General features: G+C 38.3%; 1 protein-coding gene across 4 annotated transcripts; it reads right to left on the bottom strand.

The window, feature by feature from the left end:
• On the bottom strand, positions 1-16,088 carry LOC137949987 (zinc finger CCCH domain-containing protein 38-like). Of its 4 annotated transcripts, XM_068796292.1 has the most exons (5): positions 15,930-16,088; positions 7,829-8,848; positions 3,394-3,894; positions 731-2,681; positions 1-175 (listed from the first exon to the last, which is right to left on the bottom strand). In XM_068796292.1, exons 3-5 carry the CDS (start codon positions 3,786-3,788, stop codon positions 146-148), a joined length of 2,376 nt encoding a protein of 791 aa, XP_068652393.1. In that variant the 5' UTR covers positions 3,789-3,894; positions 7,829-8,848; positions 15,930-16,088; the 3' UTR covers positions 1-145. The 4 variants fall into 4 exon arrangements, with proteins under 4 accessions (XP_068652393.1, XP_068652394.1, XP_068652395.1 ...); XM_068796293.1 differs by lacking the exon at positions 7,829-8,848 and having other exon boundaries at positions 3,394-3,902; XM_068796294.1 differs by lacking the exon at positions 7,829-8,848.
• Positions 16,089-27,942: the final 11,854 nt, after the last annotated feature.

Below are 27,942 nucleotides of genomic sequence, written 5' to 3'. Positions count from 1 at the left end.
TGTCAAAAGAAAAGGATAGACGAAAATAATACATTTGATGTATCTCTTATCTATGATTCACAAGCTGGGTCAGAAGTGCTCGTTTATCAGAGAACACGAGCTACATCAGAGGCGGCTAAACTCGAATATACAAAATTCGCCAGTTCTAACTCTTCATATACTTTTCCACGTATGCCTGAAAGGGAAATAATACAGCAATCAACAGCAATAAAGGATTACTCACTAAATAAATTTGTCTAGTTTCCAAGTATTCTGAAGAAAAAGGACAGATTTAAGCTTTTTCCTCAACAAGGATAAATCACGGTTGCCCTAACAGAGTTCATGGTTCCACCGAATCCGACTGATCGTGTACATCTAGGAAGTCGTTAAAAGGATAGCAAAAATTTCAAATATGATGCATATATCCACAATTTCAAAGCAGAAACAAATGAATGAATTTTGCCAAAGAAAGATCGAAGATTTAACATAGACTGATGGGACTTTGTACTTCAGAATCTAGATTCTTACGTAAGAGAAAAATTATGATTTTCTTTCATTTAACAATCTCTTTGGCAGCCTCAAGAGTAGCCTTATTTTATTAAGAAAAATGAAACCCTTGTCCTCCTTAATTGGAACTTATGCCTGTTTCTTCTTTTAGAATATTTTAAGATAGAAGCCTGATATATAAAATGAATAAACAGATAATCTAAAAAGAAATGATCAGTAAAATGAAAAGATTAACAGCACAAACCTGTACAAGTTTTGAAAGTTTGGGTTTAGAATGTGAGAGATATGAATCGATTTTCTCTTGCGTCTGAGGTACATTAGGGCCAGGTAAAGAGCCTGTCACTTTATCAACCACTTTCTTGACTATGGTTTTGTGTGCCTCCTTGCTCATGTGACCTTCTTTCCAAGTAGGTTTCAGCATCTCCTTCACAAACTCCACAAGTGAAAATTTGAACATTCGAACCCCCTTGGCATCTTTACTTCTCTTACCCTCTGCATCAGTCCCTGCTTCTGTGTCTTTGTCCTCTACATGAATAGCCAGTTCTGTCTCGTTCTGTCCCTGCTCAGTAGCTGCTGCATCTGCTTCACTTACAGTTCCTGTTTCTCTACTCTGTGGAAGTTGTTGCAACTCTGGATTTTCATGCAATGAATGTGGCTTTTCTTCTACAACACAACTCTTGTGAGGGTCACCATCAATTGGTCCATCAGAACCAGAAAGTGGATCCAAGGTCATCATTGGTGTGTTTGATTCTTGACTGGGAGGATGTTCACTGATGTTTTTTGATGATAATTCTGAGGACTGATCATTGGCATTGAGCTTAGCAGCTTCAACGGAGTCAGATAGAGGGTCATAGTGCTTTAAATGAATTCCAGAATTCAGTTCTGGATGCGTGTTGGGAGGGTTTAGAGACGCATATAACTGAGGAAGGTTATGCCCATTTGCAAATATCTGAGCCAGTGAAGCAGAAAGATGAGTTAACTGTGCAACCTGCTCATTTGTCACTAAGTTTGATGCAGCAGGAGCTTCAAAAACTTTCTCTGAAATAACATTCTGATAAGACAATGGTTGTGATTTTGTGTTTGAATAAGACTTCAGGTCCAAACTCTGTCGAACCAGAGAAGACAAAACTATTTGTGGACTTAATACAGGTGGGTTGAAGCTTTGCAGCACTGGAGAATGAACTGAATTATTTTCAGATAAGTGGCTCTCATTATTTACTTCAGCAATTTGAGGGGCTTCATTTGGCAACATTAGCAACTTCATGTCCTTGTTAGGATTTTGATGCTGTACAAAGTCTTGAAGATCCCGTACACTTTCTTCTCTATCCATGCAATGAGAATTCATATCTTTGGTTGCCTCCTCTGTAGCATCTCTGTTACTGTCATTATCTCTTCTTCCCCACATTAAGGAAACAGAAATTTTTTTGTCAGACATAACAGGATTCCTTTGCTCATCAAACGTTTGATTACCTTCAAGACCAGAACCAGCATCCACACCCTTTTTATCACAGCCTTGAAGAAGAGAACCAGGCATATTTTCATCAACAGCATTATTGCCCCATTTTGAACCTTCTCGAGATCTATCCTTCATACCTAAGTTATGACTCCACAAGTCATCCTGAGGTGACCCTGCAGACCCACCAAGTACTGAACCTTGATGAGAAAATCTGCAATTGTCTCCATTACGGCAACAACCTTCAGAAAAATACTTGCATGGGATGTCACTAATTCTACGGGGTTCATGTTCATGCCTCCGGTCATGTCCAGAGGAGACATCAGCTTCTTTTCTGTCATGGGCCCATTGTCGAGTTGGGTTAAACCTGACATTAGCACCATGATGTAGGTATTTGCAAGTGGATCCTCTGTGACATTTCCCTTTCTCAAAATCATGGCAAGGAATCAGAGATCTGCTATTATCTCTTTGTGGGTCCCGTGAATCCGTATGTACTTCATACCCTGAATGATCTCCAAGCTCTTCTTGTTTACTTCCACCTCTACTTTCAGGTGGTGGCATGTCATTCTGCTTCCGACCATCAAAATAATCGTGAAGATACCTACATTGGCTTTGCCTCCTACATCTCCCTGCAATAAAATCCTTGCATGGTACAGTTGATCCACTTGGACCTTCTCTACTTTTGTCCGTCCACCTCTCTGGCCCACGCTTGAAACCAAGGTCAGGGCCTGGGCTTCTGCTCCTGTACAAGTGAGGAAAAAAATCACAAACAAATTGAAACAGCCTGCATCATGAGAACTAATAAAAACTTAGTCACACAAATATGTTAGACAGGACTCCAAACTTGTACCAGTTCTAAAAGTATCACAGTGGCCATCAAGGAGAACTAGTATATGGAACAGTAAAATGATCAATTATTTCACACTAAACGCAATTTCATTTAGTTGGTAACTTCTTCTTTCTCTCTATTTATCTAAGAATTATTCAAGAGGGTTTCTTCTGATCCATGTGGAGAATTTAAGAGGCAATTTTCGAGTCCACTGTTAATAGCTAAATTATAGTCTTTCAGCAGAAATGTGTGTGTGCCAGGAGGTTTGCAGGTTCCATTGCCTAAAAGAACTTCAGAATAAGGGGCTTGCGAAAAACGCCACTTGAACATGCTTCAAATAATCATCGGTGGATGATATTATATGTTAGCCATTATAGACTTCATTTTCAACCCTTTTAATCCAGGCACTAAAAGCAACATTCCACATCAAACTAAATTGCTTACAGTCATCACTTTAGATTGTCTGGTAGAGGATGACCAACATTTCCAAACCAAGAAGTTGACTCTGCTAGGGACCATCAGTTTAGCCATGGCAATGTCATGAACAGTTGCCTAATAGAACACTCTTAATGAAAAAATGATTAGCAAAGCATGCATAATTGGGTATGGGATATAGAAAACAAACCTGCATAATCTTCGGCCATAGTTGCCCCTTGGAGACCGACTACGACTCCTTTCCCTCCGTGCATCATGACTTGGCAATCGTCTATTACTGTAATCCTCATCTGTTCCCCACATCCCAGCTGTAGGTGAAACCTTCTTCCTATGGGCATTCCCACTTCTCCCTTTGTCCTTATTCTCACACATATGTTCCCAAGAAGACCTCCCTATTCCTTCTTCAGATTTCAGAGAATCATTTAATTCCATATAAGGGTGCTCTGAATCATGGGCACGAGGACTTCTCAAAGAGGTCCAACCCAGCTTCTCAGAATGTTCCTTATCCAATCCACCATCGGTTGGATGATTAGGTTCTGCTACTAAATCCCATTTAGAGCGTTTCCTTCTAACATTGTCACTCATATTGGTCTCCTCCTGAAGAGACCGCAGATCCACTTATTGAACTTTCTCAAGCCAAGTAATAACCACTATCAATTTCCTATTTCAGAAGGCAAATTTTGTGAATTATCTGCAGCACTAGAACGAGCATAATAAGTGGTAAGATGGTGGGGGCCAAAAATCAACAACAAGCATAGTGAGTTAGCACATAGACAAGAGCTTTCTAACTAGAGGACCAAGCAGAAGCCGCAGAGTTGTCAGAACAAATTGCTGGAACAATGTGAACAGACGATGCATGGGAATAATCATAAAGAGGTTTTTTTCAAATTCTGAACAGTTTTTTTTTTTTTTTAAGTGAGAAATTCATTAAGAAACAGAATATACGAAGTAGGGGTGGCATAAAATAGAATTGAACTCGAACCTGCCTATGTTCAAGCTGGGCTTGATTTAAATATTTTGAACACGAACTCGAGCCCAACCCAATCTCGAGCCTAAAATTGTAATCGAGTTCGAGCCCAATAATTTTAACCGAGTTCGAGCTCCAACATATATTTAAAACTTTGCAAAAAAATACATGTCAAATAAATTGTATATAAAATTATGCATACATTTTAATAAAATTGGGCACGACCTCTCTACATAAAATTGGGCATAAACACTGGATAATATTATGCATAAACTTTACACAATAATCAAACACAAAAAATTAAATGAAATATCAATATCAATTTACAATCACCCAAATAAAAACTATAAATCCAGTATAAATTTATAAACTATACTACTGTTGACATTATCGTTTTCATGATAAGCAAATATCTGAGGCATTTTCTATGTTACTAGCATCATGAACTATTTTTGTGCAATTATTTGACAAATTTAGTTTTGTTTATTAGTGTCTTTCATAGCATGAGTTCTTGCAAAGGTTTAATCTATTTGTACCCAGTAGCTTTGTACTCTTGTCTGTTAGACTCAATCATATAGTACTGTTTTTAGTAGATGATCACATGGAGTCAATCTGTTTTTGGAAGTTATTCAAAGAGATCATATACACCACACTTGCCTTCAGATTTGTTCATTGAAGAAAACTAAAACTAATGGAGTTAAATGGTGGATCAAGTGGGAAAGGTACAGTAGTGCTACGCTCATGTGTACTATTTTCCTATCGTGCTTATGAGGATATCAACCATTCTTAATGCTCTTTTTTAAAGGATATAGTCTCACCAATCTTGTGAACTGTCCAGGGATATGTACCTTGTGCCCTTAGGTTTTGAAGTTAGAAATATTTCTTTTGAGAATAAACATTAGAAATACATGCCACTGAATAGTGTTGATATTTTATACTTGTATTCTATTGCAAAATTACCTTCTCTGAAGAAGAATTTTGGGCGCAATACTATGTTAGCTTGAGTAAGCACTGGTGCTGAGAGAATGTCTGGAGGTAACATTTTCTGATTATATACTGGATGTTTTAATATTAATGTTTATCCATAAAGATGTGGCACCTTCATTTTGCCATCTCCATCCCAAAATGTGAGCTGTCGCTCCTGAGCATCAATAATTTGGGTTGAGTCTTGCAAATCAGTCCTTTCTATGTGAAATCAGAATGCTAGTATAAAGCTGGTTGGCAAAAAGAGCAAGGCAGCTGAGGAAAGATAACAGAACAGTGAAAAATAATGGAAAGCTTGAATCTAATAACAGGTGAAATGTTTAAGGACTTAGAAAACCAGCACGTTTTGTATGCATCTATTGAGTGGGAGAGAGGGGGCATATGAGCTTCTTTCTGTCCCGTAACTTTTCAACAGGCTGTTCACCTCTGTAATTTGTTCCTCGGTTACAAAAAATTGATTGACGAGGAAGAACAAAGAGATTGAGGAAGAAATAGTAGAAATAGAGGATGAAAACGAATAAAAACGAAAACCTGCCTAAAGGGCCAGATTGCAGACCTCTTCTTTCTCTGTTTAGGCTTGGGAAAGATGCGGCTGAAGGAACTTCGCATTGCCATTAGTGATTTCCTTTCAATTTACATCTGATTTTGCCAAGCCTCTCGAATCCCTGATTCGCTACTCCCCAAAATCGAAGTCTGAAGACAGAACAGAAAGTCGAAGAGAGGAAAGGAAGGTTTGCCGAAAATTAGGGCTTGGGCCCAAAATTGCTCGTAAATTAACGAGCCAGCTTGCAAGCAGCCAAACCGAACCACAGTTCGCTTGAGCTCGGCTCGTTTACTTAAACGAACCCAAACCTCATCTTGAACTTGGTTCGAGTTCGGGATTTTTTTAGCCAAACCGAGCCAAGATCAAGTTGTTCGCGAACTGGCTTTGTTCGATGATACCCCTAATACAAAGAATATTACAAAAAAAAAAAAAAAAAAAAAAAAAACTCTAACCGTGCTAATTGACCACGGCTAGCCAATACAACCCAAGAGACCGATCTGTTAGGTGTGGAAAGCTACCGCCTACAAGAGTGGACGGAACCACTCTAACACCCAGCCCGCCCATTCTTGACCGCCTCTCACGGGATTCGAATGCGGGATGTGGCGTGCCCAGCTCTAATACCATGACAGCGGCTAGCCAATACTACCCAACAGACCGATCTATTAGGTGCGGAAAGCTACCGCCTACAAGAGTGGACGGAACCACTCTGACACTAAAGAATCAGAAATACAAAATGCATTGTTTACAACATGGTTCTCAACAAACGAAACCCCCCAACAAAGATAACATATCTCATCATAGCAATGGAGCCGGTGATATGTAACCTAGATCATAATTCTCAATATTCTAGAGGAGTACATATAATGCGAGAATAAAAAGATGAAATAAAATTGGCAGATAAGATCAAGAAAGGAGCAACAAACCATATATTAAATTTCACTCCAAACATTGAGAACCTTTTAGTTATAAAGAAAAAATTGTTAATATTCAGGCATTGTTGATAAAAACAAAATTCCTTCAGTAATTCATGCACAAAAGTTGATAAGATTTGAAGGACTTCCAAATGTGATCAGAGTGAGTTCAAGTTAATCTTAATACCTTTTTCTTCTTTGAATGACCACACCTTTCTTTTAGCATAATGAGAAAGAGATTCAAGAAATGTACACAGCAAGAGAGGGCAAGGAGCCCTATAGTTAATTTGCAAAACTCTTAACAGAAATGGTTTAGACATCAAAATGTACAGATATTGCAAGAAGAGGATATCAAATCCAAGTATAGTTGATTATGTCTTATTGAAAGTAGACAGGTTATAGCTCAATTTGACTTTACTATAAGCCATCAAAAAGCAGAAAAGAAAACATTATGCTTATCCTACAAAGTAATGATTTCATGCATGGGCCACTGAAAGATTGTCAACAATGAAGGATCTCAGCATTTAATCTCCAAATTGGTAAAGACCTTTTTCTTTCTTTTTTTAATGACAGAGAAACGTTTTAAAGAAAATAGAGAAAATTCAGGGTGAACTTCAAGGACCAAGTAAACATATATAAATGTTGAATTTGGGCCAGACCCTCCCCCAAGTGCATCTTTTCTTTCTTTTTTAAAAAAAATAAAAATGATGAGAACATCATTAAGGAGAGAGGAATATACAAGAAATACAAGAGTGTTGATGGCCCTTTGGCTCAATGACCATGGTTTCCTAGTGTTTGGTCTTAGGTTCAAGCCTCACCGGGGGGGAAAGGTGAAGAATGCATACATAATCAACATTCGAAAAAAAGAAAAGAAAAAAGAAAAAGACAAATACAAATACAAAAGGAGCCACACAACAGGTAGAACATCAACAACAGAAGAAAATCCACATTATAAATTAACATCTTAAGGGAATGAATTGCTAACAACAAGAGATTGCAATGAGGCACCAGTGGAAGCAAGATTATCAACCAGGGAATTAGTATGATGCCTGGTGGGGTTTCAGAGTGAAGTCGATTCAAGTTTGCCAAGAGTGGAGGTGAAGTGTTGACCAAAGTTGTTGACTAGAGACAAGTTTTTTCAAGACATCTAAGCAAGGTGGAGAGTAGAGAATGAAGATGCAGAATTTTTAAAGTGGCTGATTGCAAGATCAAGTGGAACCTGAGGATATGTCAGCCAATTTCTTCATTGCAGACCTATGCATGGAAAATTTTCAAAGGCCTTGCTCCTCTTGGGATTTGGATTTGAAGCAAGGGCTCACCGAACTTGAAATTGAGGAGACTTTGTCGCTTCTCAGCCTGCTCAATTCCATATATCTTTGAAGACACCATGAGGACACACCCATTTGGGCCCTTGAAGCTAATGAAGAATTCTCTATGGCTAGCTGTTTCTCACTGTGTAAGGGAGCTGCTTCCCCTAGCCCTGCCCGCCTTGCTTAGTCCCTCTCAGCCCCCACAAGGTCAAGTTCTTCATCTAGAATTCTTTGCATGGTAAAATCCTCACCCTGGATGATCTAGGACGGAGAGGTACCTCCCTACATTGTCTTTCTTGCCGATTCTGTGGGTCAACTGAGGAATCCACCATGTTTTGGTTCATTACCCGTTTGCATGGCAGATATGGATTTTTCCCTCAACCTCTTTGACATCAACCTCTGCATCCCGGGTTGATGGAAGGATTTTCTTTTTCAGCTCCTGGCCATCCCCCATCCCAAAAAAGGAAAGATCTTGCTCAAAGTTTGTGCCACGTTTGCTCGTTGGTCAATCTGGCCAAAAAGAAATCAAAGACACTTCTCCAGCAAATGCTCCCCTCACAAAGTGTTGCTTGACTGTCCACCCTCAAGCAATTTCGTCACCTTGAAGCTAGCCTGATTAGAGATAGATGGACACAAATTACTTCCCTCTCAAAGCCTGCGCCAATTTGGGTTCAGCAATGGCTCCCTCCCCTGCTGTCCTTGTTAAGCTAAACTTTGATGAGAGCTCCTTTGGCAACCCTGGCCCTACTAGCTTTGGGGGGTGCTCAGATCTAGCTCAAGAGATTTCATCCTCTCCAACTCTGGTCGGTTGTTTACAAGGTATTTTGTGTTGGTTGTTAGGTGATATTATTACTGGTACAGTTGCTGGTTGTTGAGCATCACTATGGCAGATACTGGAGAAGTAATCACTCCCATTAAGAATGTTGAGCCTACAAAAAATAAAGACTATATTCAGATTATATCAATTAAGTTAAATGGGTCGAATTATTTGAATTGGTCATGTTCTATTAAGAAATTTTTTACAGCTAAGAGGAAAACAAAGAGGAAAACAAAGTATATATGAAATGATCCTCCTAGTATTATAACTAAAGATTGGGAAGCCAAGGATCATCAGGTTTACACTTGGATCTTGAATTCTATGCAGTCAAATGTTAGTCAGGTAATTTAAGCCTATCTTTTATTAGGAGAGCAATTTGTCTAGTGTATATGAATTGTATGTGAAATTTTTTAGTATGAGTAGGGGGAAAAGACTATTATAGATATAAAACCCAGTGTTGTAGGAAAACCTGGAGGAGAAGAAGATGTAGCCTTAAGATAGAAAGGTTGATCTTCAAAAATGTAACATCAGGGCTAACAAATGTTTAATGTAATGATGGATGATAACATACATAACCCTTTTAGTTTTTAGAGTAACCAAGAAATACGCACTTTAATGCTTTTAGATCAAGTTTACTCCTACCAAAAGGAAAAATAATGAATAAAACAAACACAAACCAGAGACTTTAGGAGCAAGAAGGAACGAAGTAGCATTAGGAAATTATGACTAAAAAAGGAGACTTGTTACCCAAAACGGTGGAATGCATACGATTATGGGGTCAATAAAACTGAGGAACATTCATGGATAATAGTAAACGAGCAACTTCCAACAAATGTCTATTTTTGTGTTTAGCTACACCATTTTGTTGAGAGATGTGTATGCACATGAGGTTTGGTGGATTATTCTTTGTTGTTGGCAATATGATTGAAATTGAGAAGATAGATATTCTTTGGCATTGTTGGAGTAGAATAACTTTACTTTGGTTTGAAATTGTGTTTCCACCATGGCACAAAAGAAAACAAAGATATTGAATACTTTAAACCAATTTTTCATTAAAATATAACAAGTCACATGAGTACAATCATCCGCAAATATAACAACATATTGTAACTGTGTGATATTTGAAACATGTATTGGTCCCCGTACATTCGAGTGAATAAAAGAAAAAAGACTAGAACTAACATTCTTTGAATGGGAAGGAAATGCACTCCTATAATGTTTGTTTAACTCACAAAATTCACAAGACAAACTGGTAATTGACTTTTAAGGATGGAATTAATGACTGTAGCATAGACAACGAAGGATGGCCTAAAGGATTGTGGCACTCTTGTGCTTGTTGATCTGAAGTTACAAAAGTTGACACCATTGCATTGTCTAAATAATAGAAACCCCCTTTTCCTTTGGCTAAGCATCTCAACCGTGTCATTTGTTGATCCTGAGGTTAGTAGTCCTTCTTTTGTACCTTTAGTTCCTTTTGGACTTCAATATGATACTAGACATATTCCTATAAGAAAATAATTGCATTCTTGTGTTCAAAAAAGACCATCTACTCCTCACCAAATCTCCAATTTTATTTCCACTCATAGATTGTCTTCCAGTTTTTGTTTATTTCTTGTAGCTATTTCTTTTGTCACTCTTCCCAGAAATTATCAAGAAGCTCTTCAAGATCCGAAGTAGAGGGCTGCCATGGAAGAGAAGATGGCAGCCATGTATGATAACTAACACGTGTGTCGACCACCTTAGCAAATGGTAAGAAATCCATCTATAGTCTTAAACAATCACCCCATGTTGGGCTTGACAAGTTCAGTCAAGTGGTGATTGGTTTTGGTTTAAAAGGTGAGAAGTTGATCATTATGTGTTTATTAAACTATGGATCATAAGCTGATCCTTATGGCAGTCTATGTGGATGATATTATGCTAACAAAGACTGAGAAAAAAGGTATTACACAGACTAAAGTAGAGTTGAACAAGTTTTTTCACACAAAGATCTTAGCCTACTCAAATATTTTCTTAGTATTGAGGTTTTGCAATCTCAACATGGTAATTATTCTTTCTCAAAGGAAGTATGTGCTAGATTTATTAGAGGAGATTGGTTTGTCAAGGATTAAACCCCTTGATACCCCTATGAATCTAAATGTGAAATTTTTTCCAAGATTTGGAGAGGGGATGGACATAAGCAAGTTTCAGGTATTAGTGGGTAAGCTAATCTATGTTATAGTGACACGACCTAATATTTCTTTTGTTGCGAGTGTTATTAGTCAATTCATGCATCAGCCTCAATTAACTCATTGAAAAGCTTTAGAGAGGATATTAAGATACATTAAGAAAACTCCAATATAAGAACTTCCTTTTAAGAACAATGGACATGTGAACATTGAAGGTTTTGCAGATGCAAACTGGGTAAGTTCTCCAAATGATAAGAAATCTACTTCCAACTATTGCACAATGGTAGGAGGAAATTCTGTTACTTAGCACAACAAGAAACAAAGTGTTGTGGCAAGGTTAAGTGCCGAAGTTAAATAGCAAGCAATCACACATGTAGTAAGCAAAACGTTATGGTTGAAGTCTCTCTTTACAAAACTTGGGAGCTCCACAGCAACTCCTATGCAACTTCATCGCAACAACCAGGTTGCTATACACATTGCAATTAATCTTGCTTTCCATGAACGCATTAAACATGTTGAAATTGATTGCCACTTCGTTCGTGAAAAAGTTTGTACTAGAATTATTAGCATGCACTACATTCCATCCAATAACCAACTAGCTGACATATTTACAAAGGCAGTAGCAGCGGATCCACTTGAAGGGCGCCAATTGCTCAATGAGTGGCTGCATGCATAGAACCTCTAGTAGGGAAGCTAGGCCCAAGGAGGTTGGGCTCCAAATAGGCTTCTCCATACTTTCCATGCCGTCGAAGGATTTGTATTGCAAGAAAAGAAGATTAGTCATCTCCTCAACTTCAGTATTCTTTAATGCCTTTCAAAGAATATAGTTCCAACCATTAACTGGTTCATGAGCAGTTTCTGAGTTTACACTGAAATAGACATATCTCTGGCTAAGCTAAGCTGTACAGGAGTGAAAAGGATATACACAGATCTTGCATTAATCTTGTAGTCTACCATTTTCTCTCTTCACAATATCATCAAATTGCCAATAAAAAGGTCTTAGCTCCTTGCTGGAAGAGTGATTTCCACTAGCACAGTATTTTCCACAATACACTTTTGACACATGATAATAAATTGATAACTAAATGCGGACTGCAAGGAGACTTGGAAATCATACGAAAGCTCAGAGATGCTCAGGGTATAAAAAAGCAATGACCATAAAACTGGAGATGGCATAGAATAGTACCTTAATATAGAATAACAATATTATTTCCACTCATAGAAAGGTTTTACTCAGTAATAGCAGATTTACTATTAATAATCTTCATAAGAAATATATTCAAAATAAAATCTTGGCTTTGTCAGATGGCCTGTGACCAAGAATGTTCCTATAGTGCGCTTTGAATCCTTCAGGGTTGAAACTTAAGTTTTAGAAGGAAATTTACTGACCAAGAAGCTCTTTGTACTAACCATTTCCTCTCCTTTGCTTTAGAACTAAGCCATTTTGTCTCCCGTCAAAATCTTTATATCCGTGGTCATGGTGAGAACAAGTTATTGAGAAAGAGATCACACCTTTTACATATATTATTGGGCACAGGACCCAAGATCCTCTGCTGCAATTGGCAAACAGTAAGATAGAGGATTTGGGTCTTGAGTCCTCAAAAAGGAGGGGAATGCAGAACACTAGCCTCCTTTGAAGCTTTCCAACATAGAGAAAAATCAGTTGATAACTTGCTTGTACAAAGCAGCATTTTAAATGCAGGTTTGATATAAAATGCTGCTTTGATCTCAAGTTGTGCTCATTTTGAATTTCACATGTCTCTGCTCCTCTTTCAGTGACGTAGCTACTCAATATGTCTTATGATTTTTCCAAGAGGAAGATTTCTATGAAAACACATACTAGCAGCTGCCTCTTTGCGTATTTTCATTGAAAGGAATTGATAAAATTTCAGCAATTGATTCAGGTCACTGATGTTATTCAGGCAGCAATACATCAAACTCACTTGGATTAGTCTTCACCTAATAAGGCAATGTAAATAATTGTGGAAAAAAGATCACCCTGAAGCCACCTGTGTTTATGAAAGAATAAGGAAGAAGGCTCAACTTAAAGAGAAAAGGCTCAACAAAAAAGAAGGAAGCTGAATTTAAAGAGAGCTGACTTTCATATTTGAGACTCCAATTTTTAACATAGAAATCATAAATTTGAAAGTCTATAAGCTGAAATTTCCTATTTTAACTTTGTTGAAATAGAAAGCCTAACATAATGGCAACTTGTTGTAATCAGAAAGCTTAGCTAAACAATTAATTGTTGTTTTTGTTAGCCTCACTTAAATAACAACTAGTTGTTGTAGTTAAAAGCTTCAATTAGAAAGTCTATTTCAAGTAATAGTTAACTATTTAAAGTTTAAGACTTGCTTCTAAACTAGTGAACCCTGTAAGGAACCCTACAAGTTAAAAGTTCCTATTTTTACATTTCATACGCATTTATTAGAACTAAATTTATAACTTCTAATTGGAGTCTCTCTCCTAGAATGAAACAACTAACCAACAAGGAAAAGATTGTTTGCCTATTGAATGAAATTCTAGGTTTTGTTCTTTGTTGGATAAACTTATCAATTTGTTATTGTCCTTGTTTGTTTGTTTTTTAATGGCTACAAAAACCTACTTACAGTCCTTCAAATTTTACCCACAAATTTGAGTTCCCATTGTAGTTTTACGAGTTGTCATTGAAATCTATGTAATCTACACTCTTGAGGAAAGTTGAATCAAAGCAAGGTTCATTTTACAAGTCAGACTCAAAGAAATAGTCGGTCCTATTTCTTAATTGAGAATACGGAGACAAAACGCAACTACTCATAAGGATTTAAAAAAAAATACTTAAGAGTTACAAGCAGAGACTACCGATTTTGATTTGATAATGCAACAGTTTTTAAAGCTTTATGGTGGTTGCAGATGTCAAGTTGAGGACAAACTAATGGAGTTAGCAACCCCTCAGTCATTTAATATAAGCCAACCATCATTAATGAAAGGTTTATATCTAGGTAAATTGTTTTAAGAGTAAAACCTTCAACAAACTCTTCAACATAATGATGCATTTGAATCACCTGAATTCAGGGACTCCCCTGGCCCTATGATTTACAGAAGTTGGAAAGAACTTGCTTTAAACTACCCGCCAAACTAAGCATCCCTTGGTCCCTCCCCTACTCCAAGTTACTTACAGTTGATTTTCATCCAAACTCCATAGTAATCCACAGCATGTCATGTCTCTCCCAGTGTTATTTGTGACACAATGGCGTTGTGCTTCTCCCATACTTAGGCCCCTTTCATGCGGCAGATTTGACTGCAGCTAAGAATTAAGATCATGTCACTTGCACAGGGTTTGAGTATTTATGAAAAGAATTTCTCCAAGCTGCTTCATGTAGGAGGTCGCTCCAAGGTGGGTGTTGGACGGTGCTTCCAGAACGATGCTCGACCTAGCACTTCCTTTAATTTCTCAATGAAATTCAAGACCTCACTCACTCTCTTTTTGCCACTTGGATGCACATTCTATGTTCCATTGGTTTGCAAAAACTCTTGCAAGAGATGGAAGGAAACATGACTTGCTTGTTGCAATTTTCGCTTCGAGCTTTTTCATCACTCTTTTGCTTGTTGTATCATGTGTTTTGGTTTTTTCCTCTATTTCTGGGCTCATTTTAAGTTGGCTATTTTGTACTCTACATGATGTTGGCTGAATAAATCCCCATCTTTCCCAAATAAATAAATAATGTCTAGTATCCCCAATAAAAAATGGAACATCAATAGTTGAAAAAACAAGTCACTTGAGATGGTTTGGATATGTTTGATGAAGAAATAGCCATGCACCAACTCAAGAAGATGTGAGAGAATGATTTTTTTATTTTTCTTAACAAAAAAAAAGAGAGAATGGTGCCAACTCAAGAGGATGTGAGAGAATGACTTTTTTATTTTTCTTAACAAAAAAAAAGATGAAGGAAAAAAATTACATAGAGAGAAGTGAGTTGAGACTTGAACAAGGTCAACCCAGAAATGAAACTAGAAACTAGTAGAGCATAATGGAAGAGAAGGATTTGTGTAGCCAATCTCATCATAGATGGGACAAGAGTAGAAAGATGATGATCATCAATACAAAGTGCTACATAAAAGATGTGAATGAAAGGCAAAAAAATAAGATTCTACAAGTACCACAAGAAGCTTTAGAGAGCGAAAACAATAGGGAAAGATCAAGGCCCTAAAGAGAAGGTAATCAAACTCTTAATAACTTTCAGGAAAAAAGAAGACAAGGAAATCTCAAAGAAGAATATTTAACCAAGTTAGCCTTTTCTTTCACGCCCTAACTTTCATTTGAGCTTCTTGGTAAAAAAGAAAAAAAAAAAAAAAAAAACAGAATCAAAACCAGCATCAACAACTAAAAACGTGCAATTCTGTGATAGATGTTTTACACCCATATTAGGCATTAAAAATCTGCACTCTTTCGGTCTTCTTTAGTTCTTCTGCCTCCCGGAGGACTTGTTCTCACACTTTGCTGAAAAATAATAATCTCCAACGGTTGTGAAACTCAGATACTTGTAAATAGTAATTCGTTTATGTCATAGAGAAGTTTGAGTAAACAGACAAGACTAAGAGTCGAATTGGACAAACAAAAGAAAAACAGGGCTAGCCCGTTAAGAAAGCAACAAGCAGCATTGAAACAAAACACAAGTTCATGAGGCAAAAGAGGCTTGAAAATAAAGGGTTTTAAATTTGAAAGCTGAAAAGAACATAGCACCACAACAAAGTTGCTAATACTCGTTTACAGCTTAACACCTTACAAATACCCGTAAGAGACTTTTACCATATAACAAAATAAATACTATAAAATACCCTACAAAATTGATTTTGCTACGAGAGCAGCTTCAACATACTATGATTCAAAAATATTCGCTGTATTTCAATTAAAAGGGCAAAACCCGAGCAACAGATACACATTGCGAATCCGCTCAAGCACATAAAAAGTACGAGGATCAATTGGTCAACAACAAACGTGCCGAACTAATGAGTGATACCGAAAATAAGAGAAAAACAAAAGCTTACCCAGAACGACGCATAGAGACAGCCGAAGGACTTTAGCTAGGAAGCAGCAACGTTGGGGAGATGTCCGTGGGGTTTTGGGGCATTCAAACACCAAGCGCAATGATGACAGCAACTGCTCAGCATTCCCCTACTGAATCGTACAGGAGCGCCAGGGGTACCCTCGTGAGTAAGAGGGAGGAGTTAGCGGCCTCAGGCGCACGTTGAGTGGGAAATTGAAGGGTATTAGCTGCTGCGGTAATCATTATAGCTCATGCAGAAGTGCACTAGCACAGTATTTCTCTGTTATTTCTCACTTTCTGCTTCGTGTTTCAACCATAGGTGTTCCGCCCCGAGTTGACCCGTAATTCGGCTGGGTCGACTTAGATCTGGGAATGGGTGAGTCAGTCGGGGAATTGAGTCCCCGTAAGTGCCCCTAATTTAAAAGGAACATAATAGTACTAAAATTGTATTTACATCTTGATGTGTCTAAGTGACATGATTGTTTATTAAAGATGATAAAGCAAAATAATTGCTTTGGTAGGGATAATTTGTACTATCATAGGAAAACAAAATGCCAAGAAAATTATTTTTTCTTTTATAAATTTTCTCATTGAAATTTTTTTTCCTAGGAAAATATTCCTTTCGACTTATTTTCTTGCGTTTGTGTCACCATAGGAAATAACGGAAAATTATTTATGGTATTTGTATTTATATTATAAATAAATTATTTTATAAATAATAAAAATAAGATTAAAAATAAAAGATAACTGATTAAGAACCAATTTAGTGCTTCTTCATTTATTTTCCTATAGTTTCCTATAGGAGCAATAGGAAACTCATTTTTTAATCATTTTTAATGTTTCTTAAAGGTAAGAGGAATTAAGAATAATCAAAAGAAATTTTTTTCCTTCCCTAAAATTGACTTAAATTTTGGAAATTTTTGGTCCATAGAAAAACAATTATGATATTTTTTCCTTAAACTTTTCTATTGGCACAAACATGTCAAACGCCTAGCCAATACTACCCAAAAGACCGATCTGTTAGGTAGTGGAAAGCCAAGTACTTAACCCAAACCACAAACTCTAACACCCACCGTTCCCGGGTTCCTACTGCTGTCTTCCGGGATTCGAATGTTGAACGTGGTGCCTGGCTCTGATACCATGTCAAACGCCTAGCCAATACTACCCAAAAAGGTCGACCTGTTAGGGAGTGAAAAACAAAACTCTAACACCCATCGTCCCCCTGCTCCCGCGTCTGTGACAGCTGCACTCAGGGATTCGAACGCGGGACAACTCTGATACCATGTCAAAAGTCTAGCCAATACTCTCGAAAAGGCCGACCTGTTAGGGAGCGAAAAGCCAAACTCTAACACCCACTGTTCCCCCACTCCCGCGTCTGTGACCACTACACTCCGAGATTCGAACGCAGGACAACTCTAATACCATGTCAAATGCCTAGCCAATACTACCCAAAAGACCGATCTGTTAGGTAGCGAAAAACCAAGTACTTAACTCAAACCACAAACTCTAACACCCACCGTTCTCGGGTTCCTACTGTGCTCTCCAGGATTTAAACGCGAAATGTGGTGCCTGACTCTGATACCATGTCAAACACCTAGCCAATACTACCCAAAAAGGTCGACCTGTTACGGAGCGGAAAGCCAAACTCTAACAACCACCGTTCCCCTGCTCCCGCGTCCGTGACAGCTGCACTTCGGGATTCAAACGTGGGACGGCTCTGATACCATGTCAAGAGTCTAGCTAATACTCTCGAAAAGGCTGACCTATTAGGGAGCGGAAAACCAAACTCTAACACCCACTGTTCCTCGGCTCCCGCGTCCGTGACTGCTACACTCTGGGATTCGAACACAAGACGACTCTGATACCATGTCAAACGCCTAGCCAATACTACCCAAAAGACCAATCTGTTAGGTAGCAGAAAACCAAGTACTTAACCCAAACCACAAACTCTAACACCCACCGTTCCCGGGTTCCTACCGCTGCCCTCCGAGATTTGAACGTTGAACGTGGTGCCTAGCTTTGATGCCATGTAAAATGCCTACCCAATACTACCCAAAAATACTGACCTGTTAGGGAGTAGAAAGTCAAACTTTAACACCCATTGTTCCCCTGCTCCTGCGTCCGTGACCGTTGCACTTTGGGATTCGAACGCGGGATGGCTTTGATACCATGTCAAAAGTCTAGCCAATACTCTCGAAAAGGCCGACCTGTTAGGGAGCGAAAAACCAAACTCTAACACCCATTGTTCCTCGCCTCCTGACTCTGAGATTTGAACACAAGACAATTCTGATACCATGTCAAACACCTAGCCAATACTACCCAAAAGACCAATCTGTTAGGTAGCAGAAAACCAAGTACTTAACTCAAACCACAAACTCTAACACCCACCGTTCCCAGGTTCCTATCACTGCCCTCCGGGATTTGAACGTGGAACGTGGTGCCTGGATCTGATACCATGTCAAACGCCTAGCCAATTCTACCCAAAAAGGCTGACCTGTTAAGGAGTAGAAAGTCAAACTCTAACACCCACTGTTCCCCTGCTCCCCCATCTGTGACCACTACACTCCGGGATTCGAAAGTGGGATGGCTATGATACCATGTCAAGAGTTTAGCCAATACTCTCGAAAAGGGCGACCTGTTAAGGAGCGAAAAAGCCAAACTCTAACACCCATCGTTCCCCCACTCTCGCGTCCATGACCGCTACACTCAGGGATTCGAACGCAAGATGGCTCTGATACCATGTCAAATGCCTAGTCAATACTACCCCAAAAAATCGATATGTTAGGTAACGAAAAACTAAGTACTTAACCCAGACCACAAACTCTAACACCCATCGTTCCCGAGTTCCTATTGCTTCCCTCCGGGATTCGAGCGCAGAACGTGGTGCCTGGCTCTGATACCAAGTCAAACGCCTAGTCAATACTACCCAAAGAGGTCGACATGTTAGGGAGCGAAAAGCCAAACTCTAACAGCCACCGTTCCCCGCTCCCACGTCCGGACGAGTAGTGGTCAGATATATAAGACTCCCTACCAAATGGCAATAGAGAGTCGGGTTTTCAAGGAGAGTCCTTTCATCTTTTCTATATTTGACATTGATCTTCATAGGGCTAGCCACCGAAGATGTGTCCTCCAACCCAGCGAGCGTAATAAGATCTTGAATATACTTATGTTGGTCTAAGAAAATACCAGTGGATTTGTGATGTACGTCCAACCCTAAAAAATACGTGAGTTGCCCGAGATCCTTCATATGAAATGTGGTATGTAGCACCTGTTACAACTTGGTAATCAGTTCAGAGTCAGTGCCAATAATAATGATGTCATTCACATAAACCAGGAGAATGACCATGCCCATGGCAGACTTATAATAGAATAGAGATGAATCATACTGATTTTGTGTAAACTTGTTGAGAATAAGTGTGCCATGAAATTTCTCAAACCAAGCCTGAGGGGCTTGCTTAAGCCCATATAGAGGACGATGAAGCTTGCAAACCTGATCAAGAGAGGAGGTAGTCATACCCGAGGGGAGCTTCATGTATACATCTTCCTGGAGGTCACCGTGGAGAAAAACATTATTCACATCTATCTGATGTAGTAGCCAGGACTGAGAGGCTACAATGGCTAATATAGTACAGACCGTGGTCATCTTGGCAACCGGCGTAATTTTTTTCTCATAATCAATCCCATATTCCTGCTTGTTCCCGAGGGCCATGAGGCGGGCTTTGTACCTATCCAACGATCTATTTAAACGCAACTTGACGGAGAATACTCATTTACTCTCAAGAGGTCGAATAGTAGGAGGGCAAGTCACAATATCCCAAGATAGAAATTTGTGGCTCATCTTGTTTTTTGTTTAGATTATAATATTGTGTCAAGGTGAGTTAAGCTAAACTATGAGTCGAGCCAAGCCAAATTTGACTTGACCGATTAAAGTAAAACTCATATCATTTCCTAACCAATTTGATTCAACTCATCCAAGTCACAAAAGTGACTCATAGAGTTTTTCCACCATGGTACACACATAAAATAAGAGCAAAATCTTAAATTTCTTCCTCAAGTAGAGGGTGAAAGAGAGGAGAGGAAGGAGAAGAGGAGATGAATTAAGAGAAAAAAAGAAGAAGAGAAAATGAGAGGGATGGCTAGAGAGATATGGAGGCCGAGAGAGCTTGGGAGAAAAGAGAACGACTAGGGATGGGTTTGAGAAAAAAAAAATACTTGAATGCTCTACCCTTTACCTTGAGCCTCTATTTATAGTTTGTGAAGGAAGGTTACAATGATTACAATGTTATTAGGGCTACAAGCTTTCAAAAAGTAGACATACATTATCTTACATAATTATACCCTTATGACATCCATATGAGAATAATACTTAATTACCCTTTTATGCCACCTCCTTGAGGTGGGCAAGGTTGTTACCTTAATGCCCTTGATGTGTCTTCCAACAAAAATGAACTACCCTATTCATATATTATATAATGAGAACAGGAAATTCCATTCAATGGGCAGTAATTTTGCTTTTCTAGAGGCTATTTGAGCAAGATAAATTAGGATGATGTTATCATCCTTATTGAATTAAGTGTCCCTGACCTCACTATTTGAACTTCCCATTTCAATAGTCCAACATGAAAAATTGTTTTACATAGAAAAATAGATCACCATAGACTGGACTTCACTTGATAAATTTTTTATATTATAACATCTATGGAAATATATAAATTATGAGACTCCCCCTCCTTTCCCTCTTATAAACAATTATTTAGATTTTAGAGAGTAACTTTTACTATCCCTATGATCACTTAAGCTCCTATTTATGAGAGCTAAAACTTGACCAGACCCCAAACCCAACCTTTACTCATCTAAAGTAATTAATGGTTTTTTTGTTTCAATGATGGTGTCTTACTTAATAATTTAATTATGTTTGAGTTGATTACATGACTCCATACCCCATTAAGGTTACATGCCTTTTAGTTCCTTCAAAATTGTAAAAATAAAAATGAGAAATTGTTGAGAGGAGACTTAAATGCAAAATAAAAATAAAATTGCTATAAATGCAATTATATAATTTACATTAGGTTTATAATTGAACAAAATAAAATTTAGAAATTTTAGCACTATGATATTTAAAATCAAACATGATTTATTGGTTATTCAATTATATCTTTCATTTCATCAACCATTTTAATTTTAGTAATTTTTATTCAAGTAGTTAGTAATTCCTTGTAAAATAAAATTTTGATCTAGTGGTCCTATTTAAGTTCTTCAACCTTTACTCATGTATTATGTGAAAAAACTAGGCTTTTTTATTGTTTCTCACCATTTGACTATTCATTAGGTTTGATTACTCCTACTCTGAAAGAGAGCAAATTACATTTACCCCTCATTTTTAACTATATTGTTTTTGTTTCCTTGCACAATGAGAGAGCCTTACTCATTCTCTATGTTATAGGGGAGTCCAAAGATCCTCTCCTTCGCTTAGGCATAGGAATGGAGTAGTTCCTTGACCTTACCTTAACTGGTAGTGCAAAGGCAAATGTTGGAATTTTTTTTTTAATTTTTTTGTTTTGCGGGGGTGGGGGCGATTATTGAGTGTTAGTTAGAAGGGCATGAAGAAGAAGTCTACCGAAGCATTGACATAAGTTAGTTTCTAAATGAAGAAGAAGCATTGAAGTGAGTTAGTTTCAATTGAAGAAGAAGCATTGATGTAAGTTAGTTTCCAATTGAAGAAGGAGTCTCTTGCTTTATTATGGGAAGGAATCTATTGTAAAGGAGAAACTTGCTCTTAGAATCATCTTGCAATTAAATCTCCTAGTGATAAAAGAAAATAGAGTTAAATATCTAATAATAAAAGAAAATAGAGCATGAGTACAGGAGATCATTCAGCTCCAACTCTTGCAAGTTTGTGTCTCTCAAGCTTCTTGGTGTGCTTCCTTCTTCTTCTTCTTCTTCTTCTTCTTCTTCTTCTTCTTCTTCTTCTTGTCTCTCTTCTTTTTCATGACCAACACTCTCTTCTTCTTTCTCTGATAGTATCAAAGGGGATTAAAAACTGGTATAAGAGTGAACGATTCAAGGGATTTCAAGAGGAATCAAACATCAAGTTAAAGACTGGTTTTGTCAATTTTTGAGAGGAGTGTTGATTTTCAAGATTTGGTTCATGGAGAAGAGAAAGACACCCACTGAGAGAAAACAGAAAAAAGAAGAGGCTATGGATTTATGTCCTAACCCTTCCCCTGAAGCTCGATTTATAGATTAATAAAATTATAATATTATAATTATGCCCCTAGAAGTTAACCTAATTACATCAATACTATCTCTTATGAGATGACTCTTTATTTACCATCCTGCCATCATTATGTGGGCCTTGAGCCCATCTTCTACATCTCTTGGATGTGTGCGCCTTCCTTGGTCTTACGGGCTTGAGCCCATCTTCTAACACACTTGGATGTGTGGGTCTTTCTTGGTCGTGTAGGCTTCAGCGCATCTTCCAATACCTTTCCTCAAGATGGGGTTGAGAGAACAACATGAATTTCCAACTTGCTACAAATGGTGTATAGGATCTTCCCATATAAAATGGCAATCCTCCATATCTTCCAACACTCCCCCTCAAGCTGGTGGCCTCTTCCAAGAGGCCCAACTGGCATAATTTAGGTAAGAGTAAAATCACTCCTAGCCGTAAGACATCACTCCATACACCAGTCAAATAACTCATGTTGGATGTTGGGCACACTCCTATCTTCTATAGGTAGTGGGTCAATATGTAGTGCTCAGAAGTGTAATAAAACTCCTCCATCACCGTGTCCCTCCATAAGACACCCTCTCTCAAATGGTAGGACTAATAAATATCAATTAAGGAAGTAGAAGGTAATTACCCAAAAGATAATATTTTGAGGCCACCATGTGCTTTCTTCTTCATCGGAATAGCCAATGCTCACAAAAATCAGCAACTGAGAAGTCCTTCAATAATAATGTCTCAGCCAAAGACACACAATAGCAGTTAAAATGGGCATGGGCCCATTAACACATATATTCTTATTAAACCGATTACGTCTAAGATCCTATCTTTTATATGTGGCAAGTCGGATATTTAGGACGTTTTTTCTCCTCCAGCTTGAGGGGGCGTGTTAGAAGGTGGATTCAAGCCCACACGTCCAAGGAAGAAAGCCCACACATCCAAGAGGTGGCATATTGGTAAATAAGAAGATTTCTCATAAAGATGGTATGCAGATGTAATTACTTATCTATTTATGTCTCTTCTCTTGTAATATTATAGTTTCATTAATCTATAAATTGAGCATCAGGTGAAGGGTTAGGACATAAGCCCATAACCTCTTCTTCCTCTTGTTTTCTCCCAATGGATGTCTTTCTCTTCTCCATGAGCTAAATCCTAAAAATCAACATAGTATCAGATTATTGATTTTCAGGACTCGTAGTATGGTTTTCAGGATTCCAGAAACCCATTAATTTTTTTTTCTCATATTGATGTTCTTTTTTTTATAGTTGTTGGAATTCAATTTTAAATTTTGTTGCTCGCTTTCTAATAGGATTGTGTGACGTTTTGGAATTTTCCAATTAGAGATACATGGTGGAATTTTCCAGTCTTGATGATCCTTAATAGTGATTGGGCGAGGAAGAGAAGTTGAAGCTACATGGTAGAATTTTCCATCATTTTTTGGCAAATAATAGTTATTTTTTCTAAATTTTCTGTCCAAACTTCAAATTTCTTTCAGTCGAGAGTTTCTGGTTATGGGGAGAACCTCCAGCTGGATTGGTAGAAGTTACACCATCTGTGTCACCAAAGAAGACGACTTTGGTTCTGTTTCTCGTGGAGAGACAGAAAAAGTTTGATTTTGTATTTTGTTCTATATAGCCTATTGGTTCTCGCTGGTTGTCTCCTACTCTTGTTGTCATCATCAAGCTTCGGAATTTCCATCGAAGTCCTCTGCCATCCTACCTTCATCTTTGGAAACTCGATGTTGTTCCAAACAGAGCCCAAATATCACTATTCTCCGAGAGATCTTCTCGTTGCTATCTTTTCAGCAAGCATCCAACATTTTTTCCACTACTACCTATCCGAAATGGTCTCTGCCGGTGATTTATCTCTGGACAAAATTTTTTGCTGGATCAAATTGGTCTGACGCACTCTAGAAAATCTGTTGCTACCATTTTCATTACTGCCAATCTGGCCAATCATCTGAGATCAACGTTGTCTTTCCATACCGAGACACAAATTCTGATCAGACTTACTATCATTATTCCGAGTTACAACATATAAACGATTATCTCTATCGCTGTTATCTGGTGTTGCCTGTTCCAGAATATTGTTGATGTTGTTTTTTAGAAAGTCAAAGAGCTGTCTCTACCTATTACTGATTTCTTGGCTTATCTCTCATTTGAGTTGTTGTCTCATGATGGTAACGCCAGCTGGGTTGCAGCTTTGGGAGGACGAAAATGCCATCGTTGTGCCTATTTCTATTTCTAGAGATTGAAGATACCGTGATCCCGTTCTGTTCGAAAGTGTTGATTTTTAGGACTCCATGGATTTAGCTCATGGAGAAAAAGAGAAAGACACCCATTGGGAGAAAACTAGCGGAAGAAGAGGTTATGAACTTGATATCCTAACTCTTCCCCTTAAGTTCAATTTATAGATTAATTAAACTATAATATTACAATAATACCCCTAAAACTTAACTAATTACATATGTTCCATCTCTATCAAATTACTCTTTATTTACCATCTTGCCATAATTGTATGGGCCTATGGGCCCTCTCCTTGATATGTGGGCTTGGGCCCATCTTCCACATCACTTGGATGAGTGGATCTTCCTTGGTCTTATGGGCTTGGATTTATCTTCCAACACACTTGGATATGTGGGACTTCCTTGGTCATGTGGGCTTGGGCCCATCTTCCAACACTTCCCCTCAAGCTGGGGGTGAGAGAACATCATGTACTCTCAGCTTGCTGCAAATGATGTATAAAATCTTTTTGTATAATGGCAATCCTCCCATCTTCCAACACTCCCCCTCACGTTGGTGGTCACTTCCATTAGGCCCAACAGGCATAAGATAACTGAGAGTAAAATCACTCCAAACCGTATGACATTGCTCCGTACTCCAGTCTTAATCCATGTTGGATGTAGGGCATACTCCTATTATTCTTAGGTAGTGTCACTCCTATCTTCTGTAGGTAGTGAGTCTATATGCAATGCTTAGAAGTGTAAAAAAACTCTTCCATCAGCGTATCCCTCCACAGGACAACAACTCTCAAGTGGTGGGAGTAATAAATGTCAATTCAGGGGGTAGTAGGTTCATTGATACTGAGGCCACCTCTTCTTCAATAATAATGTCTCATCCAAAGAGGCATAATAGTTGCAGCTGAATATAACACGACCATTTTCCAGCACATATAACACGATCCAAAATAATAAACCTTATAAAAGGACCCATGAAATAATCCAATGCAAGTATATGTACCAAATAATATGCTAACCAAAGAATAAACTTTCAATACTTCAAAATAAGAATCCAACCAGAGAAAAAATATTGAGTCGTGCCGAGTCAAATAGTAGATCAATATAGCCGAGTCGTAGCAGAGATATGTATAAAACTTGGGACCTGGATTCGTATAATCGATGCAAAAAACAAGTGGCCCGAGTCAGGTTGACCTGTACCGGGTTGTCTCGACCCGAGTTGGTCCGAGTTAACTCGGTAGAACATAAGGGAACAACGCTGGGGTTGCTAGGTTAACTCGGCCTGGTCCAGGTGTCAGTCGAAACAGGCTTGGCCCGGCGCTGATTAATTCAGGTTTCCTAACTTAGGAAACTTGTATGGGCAACAATCATCTTCTTCCCCACAGTAGAGCTGGCACTAAGCAGAAACGAGACAACAACAAGAGATCATGGACGACAATCAGATATTTTCTAGAAAAAGGAAACAATAGCCGATTCGAAATAAGAAGGCGAGTAAGAAGTCCATCATCTTTGGAATGGTAGAGGAGTTTCTGAAAACATATTTGTGATCTTTTCAAACTTAAGAAGATAAAAAAAATTTGGAAGTTCACGGGATCCATATCTCAGTATGTATATCACGTATATCTTCTGAAGATAAAGTCCAAAAACTTCCAACCAACTCAACACTTTCGAAAATAAATGGTTTGACGAGAGCAGAGATATCAACGAGCAACGAAAATCCAAGAAAATCACGATCTACTAGTTAAGCTCCAACCGAGTAGATAGAGTAATTTACGAAGCAGAGCAATATGACTTCTAGAATAAACTCATCTAAATAAAAATCAATAAATCAATCCAACAGAGGAAGATAAAAAATTTTGGAAGCTCACGGATCTGTATCTCGATATGGAAATGCCAGCGACAAAAGAAAAATAGAGACGACAACTCAGTGCTTGAGATTGCCGAGAAAAGTGGAGAATCGTACAAAGTCCGTTGTCTCCGGAAACAATTTAAATCGGCAACAGTGGGTTGTCTTCCCCATCAGTCGAATAGAGTAGAACAACAACACGCTTTTGAACAGAGAAGGCTATTCGGAAATAATTCAGTCTAGATGTGACCTTACAGAAAAATAAAACTTCCAGTGGAGAACTTTCTGAAATAAGAACCAGTACCCGAATAACAAAGCACTAATAAAATCCAGAAATATTATATTCCAGCTTGAAGGCAATTTACTGGGCGAGATTGAAGGTTGTTGGAAATATGATCTACCTTCCAGAAATAATGTTGGAGATAGCGATTCCAACTCCGAGTCCTGGAAGTTTGGCATATGATGATGATCTTGGGCTGGATCAGCAGAATACCAGGAGAAGGCTATGACCAAACATGAGACTTTCAAATGGCTTGGCTTCATGCAAATTCAACAGAGGGCTTCGGATTACCAGGCTGGATATACTGATGGATCAAGTTCCAAACAACTTCCGACAGAAAGCAATGGATAGAAGGAATTAGCCGATCAACAATACAAACACGCAGCAACAAAGACGACCAGACAATAATGAAAAAATGGAAAAAATTGTTGTTTAGGAGATTCTTATCTGTTCCTTCATTTTTTCTATCATCGGTAAAATATTGAGATTATTTTGAGGCCAAAGAACCAAGAGTAACAATATAAAAAATAAAATTAAGTTCCAGCAAATATGAAGAATAAAACAATGATACAAGCAAAAGAAAAATGGGTTTCTGGAATTCTAAAAAATATACCTAAGTACTGAAAAATCAATGCTCTGATACCATGTTGATTTTCAGGACTTCATGGATTTAGCTTATGGAGAAAAAGAGAAAGACACCATTGGGAGAAAACCAGAGGAAGAAGAGGTTATGGACTTGGTATCCTAACCCTTCCCCTGAAGCTCAATTTATAGATTAATGAAACTATAATATTACAATAATACCCTTACCATTTAAACTAATTACATCTGTGCCATCTCTATCAGATTACTCTTTATTTACCATCCTGCCATCATTGTATGGGCCTCTGGGCCTTCTCCTTGATATGTGGGTTTGAGCCCATCTTCCACATCTCTTAGATGTGTGGGTCTTCCTTAGTCTTATGGACTTGGGTCCATCTTCCAACACACTTGGATATGTGGGTCTTCCTTGGTTGTTTGGGCTTGGGCCCATCTTCCAACAGGAATCGGGTGCCACGGGGAAAAAAATGAGTCTTTATTTACCATCCCGCCATTACTATGTGGACATATGGGCCTTCTTCTTGATATGTGATGCTTAAGCCAATCTTATAACACACTTGGATGTGTGAGCCTTTCTTGGTCGTGTGGGCTTGGGCCCATCTTCCAACAAGGAGCAATAGGTTTCTTCACCCCCACTATCTATTTTTCTCTCCATTGAGTCAATTCTATGGCACCCAAGAAAAGAAATGAGCAAATAAGAGTATTGCTTCACCCCCGCTATCTATTTTTCTCTCCATTGAGTCAATTCTATGGCACCCAAGAAATGAAATGAGCAAATAAGAGCGTCAAGTGCATGCATTGATAGAACTACCACTCAAATTGATAG

This window comes from Aristolochia californica, unplaced genomic scaffold, assembly GCF_029961685.1.
Source record: "Aristolochia californica isolate CCGP_79_NKW_82.1479 unplaced genomic scaffold, dmAriCali1.0.hap1 SCAF_14, whole genome shotgun sequence".
NCBI lineage: Eukaryota > Viridiplantae > Streptophyta > Magnoliopsida > Piperales > Aristolochiaceae > Aristolochia > Aristolochia californica.
Note: the sequence above shows the minus strand (reverse complement) of the source record. Positions and strands in the feature narration are given on the sequence as shown.

What these genes read in the sequence shown, in the direction of transcription:
- LOC137949987 (XM_068796292.1), bottom strand. Translation starts at nt 3,788, where the DNA reads ATGAGTGACAATGTTAGAAGGAAACGCTCTAAATGGGATTTAGTAGCA. An exon ending in TATGGCCGAAGATTATGCAG is followed by an intron (nt 2,682 to 3,393) that starts GTTTGTTTTCTA and finishes TCACTTGTACAG; the next exon opens with GAGCAGAAGCCCAGGCCCTG. An exon ending in AACTTTCAAAACTTGTACAG is followed by an intron (nt 176 to 730) that starts GTTTGTGCTGTT and finishes TTTCCCTTTCAG; the next exon opens with GCATACGTGGAAAAGTATAT.